The 13,024-nt window shown below is 42.2% G+C and overlaps 1 protein-coding gene across 1 annotated transcript in view; it reads right to left on the reverse strand.

Moving 5' to 3' along the window:
• CACNA1C (calcium voltage-gated channel subunit alpha1 C) overlaps nt 1-13,024 on the reverse strand; it is a 704,641-nt gene that overhangs the window by 85,272 nt on the left and 606,345 nt on the right. Inside the window, exon 29 of the mRNA XM_078849824.1 lies at nt 12,245-12,355. Coding sequence (XP_078705950.1) covers nt 12,245-12,355 — 111 coding nt within the window. The remainder of the gene's footprint in view (nt 1-12,244; nt 12,356-13,024) is intronic.

Genomic DNA, 13,024 nt, shown 5'->3' on the forward strand with positions numbered 1-13,024 from the left:
ACAGGGTCATCTCTGTGCTAACTGATGTGCAGATATTTCTTTGCTTAGCCACAGGTGCTCAATGCACTCTTACTACAAGGTTTGCAAAAATTAACTAGTCTCTTCCACCGTAAAACATATGTAGCTAAAGGGTGCAGCAAAGCCTCAGTGTTTCTATTGGGTGGGATCTGAATGTAGGTCGGATGGTCCCCAATGGAAGAAGCTGCTACAATACTGCAGAAAAATGGGAAAGATATAAAAAGGGAGGGGGAAAGAGAGAGAGAGAGAGAGAGAAGATGGGGGAACTAACAGGAAAGAATACTGACAGGATGACCTGGTCTCAGAGTACCTGAAATAAATCTGCACGTCTAGACAATGGAAAGAAACATTAGTCTTAAGCCAGGTGTCTGTTGGAAGAGGGAGTTTATGGGAGGGAGGGATAGGGGCTGGTTCAAGGATGACTTCCTGATAAGGAATGTGGTTTCTTAGGAGAGCAAAAGTTGTTTGATTGGAATGGACAGCAACTCAGACTTTGCTGATGATCTGCAAAGCCACAATCTGGTACTAGCATAGTACCTTCATGTTCAACACGGGAATACATTTTTGAAACTCTTGCAGGCCACTTGGAGTTGTGTGGTTCACCTCTGGGCTTTTACTGAAAGAGCCTTCTCTGGAAAGTGGCAAGGCAAGGAGGCATCTCTTTATGAAGAAATTTAAACTGAATCACATATATTCCATCATTTGAATCTTGGCACACAGTCTCACCGGCATATCTGAGAGAATCACATGTATTCTGCAGAATATTACAAAGCTACAATAACAACTGACATCAAATGGAGATAATGCAAATTATGTTAAGATGCCATTTAGCCATAACAGCAATCATGGAAATTAGCAGTGCCTAGAAGAGAAGAAATAAACTGGAGGATACAGCTGCTTGCAGATCATGACAGACTATAAGAAAACAGCACCTATTTGCATACTATCAGCTCTCACTCATTGATGGATTAATTTTGAGAGACAGAGTCATTGCAATTCACCTACTGCTTGTCGTAATGAGTCATTCCTGCAGGGAACCACACAAATCCTGTACTCCATCAAAGCTATAAACAGTCAAAGGAGACAAGTTCTTCAACTTCTGAGTCAGTTCCAAAAATCCAATTGTTTTTAAAGGAACATGGTGCTGCTCTTTGCTTATTTAACAAGAAAGCAACCCCTTCATTTTAGGGTAGGACTCATTTTTAATAACCTGGATATCTTTATTTTACACTTCAGTCTCACTTCTGATTCATGAGCTCTCATATTTCCCACATTAGGAAGCTACCGAAAGCAGATGGGTGGTTTTCTCCTGGGATTTAATGGACCGCCCAGACATATTGTCCTTAGCATGTCAGAATCAAAGATGTTGCAGGGGCTGGATGGCTCTGTGATTGGTAATAGAACACAGATACGTTCATTTCTAGGTCTCTCGCTGAATCTGGCTCAGATTATCAGTGACCAAAAATTATTATCCTCTGATTACTGTTTGACAAGGTGCAGTATCTAAAATGGGTTACTGGTCTCTGTTTTGTTCCTAGTGGACAAGAGTCCCCACCTCTCTCTTATGCACACACATGGAAAATCTTCACCCCAACTGGCACTAACTGGCCTCCTGGCTGGCAGTCTTAGAAGAAAGAAAATACTTATAGAATCTGAACTACTCTTTTTCCTTAGAGGAGGTGTCTCCAGATCAGGAGTAAGGGCAATGTTGAGGATGCCTGCCCTGCAACAGTCTGTATTGTATATGTTTTGTGGCTAAAGGACTTCCATTTCCAGATCTTACACTCCAGTTCATATTGCCCAGCACTATGTTCGCTTGCAAATAATCAGATAGATCCTTTCCCACCTGGATGATAGTGCAGTTGGTTTCATATCTTTAGTTTCTTCATTTTTCTAGGTAGCTGTCATTGTGGTATATAAGCACTCAGTCATGTGTGAGGTCTGAAATTCAATGTGTGACCTCAGGGTGCCTGTGCCATAGATCAGGTTAGAAGCACGGCAGAGGCGATTCCCTGTATCTCTGGAGGTGGTACCCATCAGCGAAAGCGCCTCCTAGTAGTGGCAGGAATATCTTTCAGGCTGCACTGTGGGAAGGGATGGAAAATAATGACTCTGAAAAATGACTGTCACTAATGACTGTCACTTATGGCCTCCCTGACATAAAAACATGAACACAAGAATAGGAATGGAATGCTCCCCTATCTCCATTGCTGGTACCATGGAACAATGAAATCAGCTTCTTGACCTTCATTCAGGTGGAACCCTTTCGATCCAGTGAAGCTCTGTAAAGAGCCATGGGCTCTTTCCAAGAATAACATCATCATGAATACCCCGTGGTCATAGTAGGAGGATGTAACCCACAGGAAACCTTACACTCCGGTTAGAACACCGACTTGATGGAAAGACTGAAAAATGGCTGTGATGGCTAGCTATGCCTGAACATATCACATTCTGTATATTGATAACCATGTGCAATTTGCTATCATGTCGCATTAGGGAGAAAGTACAGGTTTCTACATTGGTGGACTCCCCAAAGGCTACAATTAACAGGTTCTGTCATGATCCGGCAAATAAGTATGAGAGAGAATGCACCAAGACACCAGCACAGGAGGAGGAAAGAACAAAAAGCTGGACTTTGCTATAAGAACATAAGAGAACATAAGAATGGCCATACTGGGTCAGACCACAGGTCCATCTAGCCCAGTATCCTGTCTTCCGACAGTGGCCAATGCCAGATGCCCCACAGGGAATGAACAGAACAGGTAATCATCAAGTGATCCATCCCCTGTTGCCCATTCTCAGCTTCTGGCAAACAGAGGCTAGGGACACCATCCCTGCCTATCCTAGCAAAGAGCCATTGATGGACCTATCTTCCATGAATTTATCTAGTTCTTTTTTGAACCCTGTTATAGTCTTGGCCTTCACAACATCCTCTGGCAAAAGAGGATATAAAAGAAGTTCCCTCTTTTTAGGGAAGGGAGCATGACCCAAAGGAAGCTGTCCCCTGCAAAAAACAACTATGAGCAGATACATTTCTAGCAACAGGTAAGGACACAGCGACCAATCATTGACCTTTACAACTGATGCTTCCAGGACTCTAGTAGTCCAGCTTTCCATAGCCACCTGTACCTGACAACAGGAGCAAATGCTTTGCTTAAAAAAAAAAATCAGCTTCACTTCCCTCTTTCTGAAACAGATCCCATGTTCTTTAAATACAATGACAAGTGGGATGCGATGGTGGATTTGTGAGTGGAGGCTTCTGCCTGCACATCTCTGGAAATGAAGAATTTTTGATCCTTATTTTGGTGGAGGATGAATTAGGAAGTGGTAACAGACTGGAAAGCATCCAGAATCAGTGAGAGATGTCTTAGGAGGGGATACAGACTCTGTTCATGTAGGTGCCATGAGATGGAGCTGGACATCTTGTTTGGCATGGCTGGTACAGAGGTAAGGTGGCCCACTGGAACAACTCTACACTCAAGTGACAGTCCTGAGAGATATACATCATATGTTTTTAGACTGTTTGGTTTACTGTAGTTTTCTCTCTGTATTTTTCAAAAAGGCCCTCATTTTACAGAGAGTATAGTTTTTCCATCTATAGAATAAGACCATCACCAATACTCGCTCTTATGCATCGATCTCAAAGTGTATTATAAAGGAGGGTCAGCATCACTATGCCCATTTTACACTTGGGGAAACTGAAAAGCACAGAGCAGTAAAGAATCTGCACAATCTGGCCAGTGGCGGAGTGGGGGATAGAAATCAGGTCTCTTGGCCATCAGGTCTCGTGCCTTATTCCTAGGCAACACAGCCTCTGACATATCATTTCCTAACGGGATAGAAAGTACTGTAGATGGGGCCTTGCTTTACCCTGTTATTTGGCGTTGTTGCTAAATGAAGAGAACCTGTGAGAACTTTTGACCATTTTGTATGAGCCTGTCTGAGGTGACAGAGGTTTGGGATTTCCCTTCTGTGGGTGAGAACAAGTTACTTTTCCTTGATATTGTTCCTTTTCAGTGCAGCTGCTGTTGCTGCAGGCACCATTGTGAATGAGACCCCAGTGCACCATCCCACTGTGCTTTTAACACAGCGTTAATAATTGTCTATATTAATAAAGAGTAATAGCTAATACTGTGCTTCCCACACCGCTGCATTGTGTAGTTATATCATTATTTTTGATCACTCATAATGACATTAAAACCCTCAAGTGCCAGACTGGAAATAAATCTGTCATAATGTTGCAGAAATATGCAAATTCCCTGGGTACGTCTACTGTGAAGGAAAAGGTCCCTCCTTAATGAAGCTCCTATTCAGCATCTTTGTATTTATCTTGCCTACCAGATTACCTATCAGTCCTCCAGGAGGTTGGCTAATCACACTGCACAGCCCTTGCTGGAGAAAATTAGAACAGTTACATATGATTAATAATAAAGAGTACAGGATACATTTTGTGTTGTTGAAAGGTGTTGGACTGTCAATCCCAGAAGGAGGATGTCCTCTATCCTATAAGCACCGGGACAGTGGCAGAGCAAACATCCTCTGTATCTCTCACCAGTGTGCTTCCACCATGACAAAGTGGGGAACACTTCTAAGGGCAAAGGGAGTTCATTCTCCATGTTCATTCAATTCTTGGTCTCTCCACTGGGACTGCCAACAAAGAGATCAATTGGGACCAATTGTGCTGCTTTTTTATGTGACATGGACCCCATCCACTAGGAAAATAGCTCATTTCATACAGGATGTCGACTAGTGTTCAGAGTAAAGAATTTTGATCCCGGCTGACCAGGGCTCAATTGGAACCAATGACCTAGAAATCTGTGTAAGGCTTTGTGTCCTGTTATCAATCCAATTCCCTCTATTTCATTTATCCGATGAATACTTTTCACATTGCACAATTTGTTTGGCTGCGGTAGCTGCCTCCTATATCTGTGAAATGTAACTACATTGCCTGCTTTCCTCTCCTTTAAATTTCTGCTAATGATCAGTGTCCCACAACTGGTACAGTAGGCTCAACAACAAATGGGATTTATGGTTTGCAGATCATACAGTCATCTTTGATTTAAAAACTCATTGAAATCTAAAGGAAGCACCAATGAGGATTCCTTGGATGTTTGCATAAGGGACTAGATCCACTATTTGCTGTGTTGAGGCCTGTAGTCTGAAAGATGTTAGCAGAGCAATCCTGTTCCTGAGACCCCTGCTGTGTAGTTTGTTACATTACTCTGTATTGGAGTGTTTGTTGTTCAGTGGGCTTTTGTCTATTTCAAATGTATTTTTCAACCTAATGAGCCTGCACTCTAAATAAAAGGAATGCGGTTTCCCTTTCTTCAGTTATTGTGTGTGGGTTGGACCTTAACTGTGTTTAACAACTGGTTAAATCCTTGGACCACAGCTGAAATCCAGTCTACATTACAAATTGGAACAATATTTGTAACTGGGCTGGAGACAGCCTGGTTGCAGCCAGGTTTCCTGACATGGCTGCGTTAGCGTAGAAAGGTCCTTAATCTGATCCTCCCACGTGTGCCAGAGTCCTTGATATGCCAGAGGGGCTCAAATCTTCTGGTGTTTGATGCCTGTTCAACAGCCTATGATAGATAGATATTTCTAAGACGACAAGAATGCAGCAATACAAAGAATGATAGATTTCAAAAATTAAGAAACTTCATGAGAATGGTGCAATGGGATGGTGTAGCATGAGCAAAGGCTGGAGCATGCTAAAATATGTCATAACCAAGGCACAACAGATTGTGATCTCTCTGAAAAAGTAGAATGCAAGGAATAAGAAGCAGCCAATGTGGCTTAGCAAAAGACACTCCAAAAAGCTGAGTGTAAAAAAAGGAATTGAAATGGAGTAGTCAGAAGGGAACCAAAACAGATGAGTCAGTTTGCAGGCGTGAAAGGAAATATAAGAGCATCAAATGTATGATTAATGCTAAGTGAAGGGCTTAAAGGTGGAATAAAGATAGCCAAATATACCCAGAGAAAAAGAGATACTAGAGAGAAAGTAGATCTATTAATAAATGTGGAAGCATGCATCAATTAGGGCTGAGAATGGGAGGGTTCTCTAGTGAATTGAGGGATGGACTGGTAGTCAGGACTCCTCTGTGTAGAGAAAGTCACAATCCTTCCTGGAACTGCCTGTGGAGTGGACATCCTGCACCGAATGCAAAACTCATTTACTGTAATGCATACAGTTCTGGATACCTCTATACCAAAAAGATGTTAATAAAGGGAGGGAACTCAGAGAAAAGCAGCAATGGGCCTGACATAATGACCTTAGAAGGAAAAAAATTAGAATATCTAAATATGCCTGCCTTGGCTATATGAGGATTTATGGGGGACATGACAGTCACCTACCTGTAACCATCAAGGAGAGAGAAGTTTTGGCTGCTACACTGGACAGCAAAGGGGAATGGACTATATGATCATTTACATCTCTAATATCTATGATTCCTTGAGACAAATCCCCAGTATTCCCCTTCTTCACATGGGCCAAGATTCAGCAAGGTACTTAAACATATGCCTCGCTTTATTCATGTGAGTAGTTCCATTGAAGTACCACCTGATTTAGTGCCAGGAAGAGAGTGGTAGTAGAAATTCAGTTTTCTAGGATCCTATTTCTGACTCAACAAATGGTTCTGGGAGGGTATAATGAACATTTTCTGAGAAGACAAGCACAGTATGAAAGGCTCAGCAATTAAAGAAACCATTTCCTGATGGCTCTGAACAGTTACAGGATTCACTGGGGAAAATTCATCCCTGTATTCATTCCCTGAAATGCTAATGAAGCCAACAGAGTTAAAGCAGAGACTAATTTGACTCTTCATCCTTTTTCTCTACCTGTATGAGTTATAAAAAATGTGTTCTTTTCATGAAACAGGGAGAGAAGACAGCTCCAGTAAATGAACCTTCCTCTCTGGAAAGGAGAGTACTCCTGTTCTTGAGAGGCCAGTCTTAATGTTGAAACGCCAAAATAACAAACAGTCCACCAGTACCATTGTTTAGCAGTGATGGTATCTTCTGGCATAAGGTTATGAAACAAGTAGGAGCTTCAACAATGAGGGTGATGTACAGCTGATGCACCCCATGACTGTGGCTTAGGACATGAGTGTAGGGGAACATATGGATGTATGGATTTTTACTTCTCCAAGGGACAACATTTCTAACGAGTGGCAGATTTGTTTGGTTGTTTATCAGGCCTTTTATTTATACAATTCTACTGTAGATTAGAGACAGGTTAGAGCTGGAAAGTTTGTTTCCAGAATCCCATTTTCCCAAAGTTCATGAATATGTGCATGTTCGCATTCAGGCCTTCAGTTTTGCCCATTATAGAGCCAATGATACATCTCTGAGTTTCTACCTGGATCTGAACTGCCACAAAGCTTGGGGGTGTTTGCATTTGGGGATCTGACTCAAGCCCATCTCAGTTCCGGATTTCTCTAGCTAAAGACACCTATTGGGCTACTGATCATGGCTAATATCATTGGTGGCATAAGTGGGAAAAAGTCCACTGAAGTTACTACTAGTCTCTTTATAGAAGACAATGTGGCCTAGTGGTGGGAGCATGGACTAGGATTCAGGACACCTAGGTTAAATTCCCTGCTCTGCTTTTATCCTGCTGGATAACCTTGAGCCAGTCACTTCACCTCTCTGGGCCTCAGTTGCCCCATCTGTAAAATGGAGACCATGATACTGATCTCCTTTGTAAAGCACTTTGAGATCTACTGGTGTAAAGGGCTAAAGAACTAGTTTATGTCCCTGACTGCACTAGCAATTAAATTGTTCCCTTGTATTTCATGCCATGTCTGCCCAGGCAGATTATGGGTGTGTTGTGGGCAGAGGGCACAAATGTGTGTACAAATTTCAGACTGGACTCTGAGTTCTAAAGAGAAAACCCTGGAAACACCATCACAAAAAGCTCAGCAGAGTGACTGGAGCTTTTTAAAAATTAGAAACACAAACACCAGAACCCCCTGTTTCCCAAGCCTCAAGAACATCTCTTTAAGCTGCCTGCCTGTTCAGAGTAACTAATCTTGAATCAGTTTATGGGACTTGGCCATTACAAACACTCAAGGTCCATTTGGGAGTCTTATTTCAGAGCAGCAGGTTAATACTCTGCACGGAGATGCAAGGACCACAGTGGATGTGTTCCTTATCAGCAGCCCTAATCATTCCCAATCTCTTTCTGATTATTAGCAAATTCTTTACTTCTCATTCCCTCTCTATGCCTGGAGTAGGTTAGATGCTGATGGGCTGTTTGCCTTACACTGATAAAACCTGAGAGATCTGTGCCTCTCCTCCAGAAAAACATTGCAAGCCTAAAGACATGGGCTTGAGACAGTATTGCTCCTACTAAGTGGTGTCAGCTAAAAGACTGCACTGTCCCCACCACTGGGCATAAATGACAGAGACTGCCTTGCCCTCACAGAGGCTAACTAAAGAGATAGCGCTGCTCACAGAAGGGCGACGTACAGATTCGCTGCAAAGGCCAAGCATTCCCAGTGCCAGGGCTGTGTTTAGTTATGAAACCTCTTGTTTTTCTACCACCTTCAAATACTGTTTACAGAGCATGGAATAGTACTCGGAGGAGGACCCAGATCCTGGACTAAATGTAGTTCCCCAGCCCAGAGAATAGCCTCTTGATTACTGAATCCTTACTCTAATGCAAGAAGTAGCTCCAGCACTGGATTATACAAGTAAATTCCCAATGCCAGGGTGAGCCTGTGCTCACAATTAGTGCTTATGGAACTGATTCCTTCTTGGGTTTTTTCCTTTCTATTATGCTATCAAGAGAGCTGAATGAGCAGGCCACATTGCCTCAAGAAAACAGGGGCCAAGAGATAAATAATGCTAGAGGTCTGTGGACATGATGAAAAATACATACAGAATCAGAAAGAGCCATGATATGTCTTTCATTATTATTCACAGAAATGCCAGCGAGAAACAGCTGTAATAGGAGTAGCTGTAAACTCCCCTCAGCCAGCACTACTACCCCATTGCCTATGGTACTCATGCTGGGAGAGACTGGGATTGCATTAGCTCTATACTTCTCCATGGCCACTTGTGCACACTCCCTACAGTGACTCCTGCAGGGAGATGCTGGGACCACAGTGATGGTGAGCTCCCTGATGGCCACAGCACCTATCTCATTCTCTTCAGTTATTCTTTTGTGAAAAGGCATGAGCAGCTGTGTGATCCACACAGTAACTGCTCCTTCAACAGTTCCTGCTGGGACCCCTCCTGGGAGATACTGCGATTAGCTATAACTACTGGGAGATACTGGGGCCATTCCTTTCCAACTATCCTTTAGGGAGTGGCTGGGAGAGGAGTAGGTATGTGACAACTTCCCAACATCCAGCAGTAGTTACATTACCTATATGGTGCCTCTTGCTGGGTTCAGAAATACCAGCAGCTGTAGAAAGTGGTGTGCTCCCTAGAGCAAACTCCCTAGCTTTAGTTCTGTGACAGGCCTGCTGCTGCTTCTCTCACATTCATTTCTCCTGCATTGTCCTCTCCTAAAAGCCTTTCCTGTTGTTGCTCAGGTGAGAGCATGATACCTTCAGGTCCTCATCTATGTCTCCTGCTCCTCTGCAGTCAGTCATAAAGGAGTAACTGCTCCATCACTTTCAGAAACTCCTCAGCCTGAAAAGACTGGGCTTTAGGCATAACATCAAAACAGCTTAATCAAAGATTGGTTTGGGCTTTACTGCTCTGGAAACGGCAGCCAATTACATCTACAACAGAGACCCCATAAGCATTTAAGCTAGTCATTCATACTTGGGAAAACTTAATGGCACTTAAAATCCCCTCTTTAGCTTCTGCCGGGGAACTTGGGATGTTTCAGTGGGAGAGGCGGGTGGCTGTATCTTAAAGCTCTCCCTCTCTCAGATTGTTCAGATAACTTAGGGATAACTACCCATTTGCAGTCCATTTTTTATACCATTCATGGTAGTGGGTGCCCAGCCCCCACCTAGCTGAGGGCTGCACCACCATCTTTCTCAGAGCTGGAAGTCTGTGCCCAATTTACATAGATAAAATAGAGCAGCACAGTATAGCTGTAATGCATGGCCCATAGAGATAATGACTTCAGATCCCATCATGCAGTGGTCCACCTTGATCCAAGAGGCCTTCCAGAAGTAGGTGGTATCCTTCTTTGGCAGGCAGTTTGAATCAAGATGGAGCAGTGCATGATGGCACTTCTACATGCTTGAAGGTCACACCTTTGTGATAAGGAGGGCAACTGGGAGTTACATTGCAGAACACATTTGATGTTCCAAGATTTACAAAATCACTGCACTTGTACAGAATATAAATCAGCATTAATATGCTGCTTAAGGCAGGCTTTTAGCTGTATTAGCAATTTCCATAGATTCATTCTCCCCACCCTCATTTTTTGGGGACAAATGCCCTGTTTTACTGTTTTTTCCCCTTTGAAGATATTAGTTCATCGATTTCAAGGCCAGAAGGGACCACTGTGATTGTCTAGTCTGACCTCCTCTAAAATTAAATGAAGTGTTGGGGCTATTTTTGGCGCTCAGGCATTTTTAGTTTCTATCTTTAATATGGTGTATTCCTGTAGCTGGCTGTTCTTTCAGCATGGGTAGGGGCAGAGTTATGGTTGATGCTGGGACCTTAACTGAGAATGTCCTGGCTTTCAAGACTCTTTATTAAAACCCTGATGTTCTAGTATGTGTTAAAGAGTGTTAAAAAGATATGCCATATAGTCTCATCTTTAATTAGGTCACAGGGAAGTTTTAGTTCAGAAATATTCTCAGGTTATTTTTAAACTCACAGTGATCAGAGCCCATAGCAAAGCTTGAAGAGTGTAACAAAGCAGGATCTAAGCAGAAGAATGCTACTAAATGCATGATGTATGTTCCTACACATATAATATGCATATAAGGTTTTTACAAAGTGTTGGACTTAGAAGAATTTCTACAGTAGCATATGTGGCAAAGTCACAAACTTGTAAGCCTACTGCCTACTGAAAGTTACAAGCTCTGCTGGTACAGCCAGTGATGCTTGTAATTTTCACAAGCACTACATTTGAGATCTCTCAAAAGTACCAAGATTTTGAACATAACCCATGAAACTTGTGACCTTCATGACTGCTACCTATAAGAGGATGATGGGAGAAGGGAGAGAGATTCTGGGCTGGCTGAGGGCAGAGACTGTGACTTTCCTCATTCCCTACCTTTTAAAAGGCCTTATAGAAAAAGGTAAGAGAGGGGCTAGAGGTGCTGGGGTAGGAAGTAGAAGAACCAACATAGAGATGATGCTGGAGAGAGATATTGGTTTGAGTGGAGTTTAAGCAGAAAGTTAGTGCACTGCTGAGGGGAAGAAGGATGACAGGTTGGTGAAAGGTGGTGCTTTAACTTTCAATATAATAGACAAGCTTGGTTGTTGGACATGGAGGAGACTGTCACCTTTGTTAATGCCATATTGAGACTTCTTGAAATGTAGCTGAAGCTACACTAAAAAGATGAAAGCCTCAGTTAATTTAAGAGCTGTGTTGGGTTAGCTGGAAGAGCTTGTAAATTACAACTTTGTTTCTGGTATAATTATGTTAGTGGAATGTGTAGCTCCTGTGAACGTAATAATCCCTGGAGACAGGAACTGATGGGGTTTCCAACACTGACAATAAATTATTAAATTCAAAACTAACATTATCCAAACCAGCTCTGTGCTGTAATCCTCACAAAGCACTAGGGTACAAGCCCAATTTGCCAGCCATTTTGATGAGCAGACTGATAACTGACCTGTGAGTAGATCAATTAGAATATTTTTTCCAAAACCCAAAGAAAAATTTCCAAGTACCATAAATCAAAATGAATCATATTTGATTAACTTCACTTTTCTTTTGTGGCCTCGGGACTAATCAGGAGATGTTTCAGGCTATAAAATTTGTTTTGGGAAAGTTAGAGAGAGCATTAGACCAGCATTCAATATGGAAATCAGGCAGTAGCCTTAACTGTAGAGTAACTACGATGACTTCATAATAACGAAGGAGCAGGATCTTCCTCTCCTAAAAGACACTGCTCTTTTTACGTGTCTACTCTCTACCTGAGAAAAGCTCTTCCAAACACAGGGTGAGACTCCAATCCAGAGAGTAACTGCCCAGTTTAGCTACTGGGTGGTGACTGCGGGGGTGGGGTAGGGTTATTACATATTTTCTCTTCACTTCCACCACACACAGGAAGAGAAATTCCCAATCTACAACACCTACCTTGGGTTTGAAGGCAATTAGTTTCAGAACCATCTCGACGGTGAAGAGACCCGTGAAGAGCATGTTGAGGATATTCATGGCTTGTTTGAAGGGACAGCTCTGACCATAGTGCTGAAAAAAAAGCATCCCAGAAGCATTGTGAAGAATGGGTTGTTTGGATATATAGGGTTTCATCCCCCACTTAAAGAGGACTGTCTATATTTTTTCAGGTTTATGCCTCCTCTCTCCTTAAATTCATTCACAGCAATAACTTTCCTTCAGTCGAGGAAGACTGGATATGGATCTCTTTAGGATTAGTTCGTGTCTGTAACACAGGAATTGTCATACTAGACCAAACCAGCAGTCCATATGGTCTAGTAATCTGTTCCTAACAATTGCCAATATGAGAAGCTTCACAGGAACTTGACAGAAATGGCATAATAGGCAATTATGAAAGAACCTGCTCATACAGGAAGGTTCTTCTTAACTCTGGTCCCAGTTCAACAAAATACTTATGCATGTACTTAAATGCTTTGCTGACTAGGGATGGATTTAAGGATATGTTCAAATGCTTTGCTAAATTGGGGCTCCACACGTTAATGGTTGGCTTATGCTTTGAAGCATGAGGATTTAAATTCCTAATTTTTTAATTCCTATCTAATGTACTTATGGATACATATAAGCATCCAATCATTTTTTAACCTTACTTACCTCTTTGTTCCAATGACACCTTGTGAATTCCACAGGTAAATTATATGTTGGCTAAAAACAGTATTTCCTTTGATCAGTTTTAAATTTGTT

Source organism: Lepidochelys kempii, chromosome 1 (genome assembly GCF_965140285.1).
Source record: "Lepidochelys kempii isolate rLepKem1 chromosome 1, rLepKem1.hap1, whole genome shotgun sequence".
NCBI lineage: Eukaryota > Metazoa > Chordata > Testudines > Cheloniidae > Lepidochelys > Lepidochelys kempii.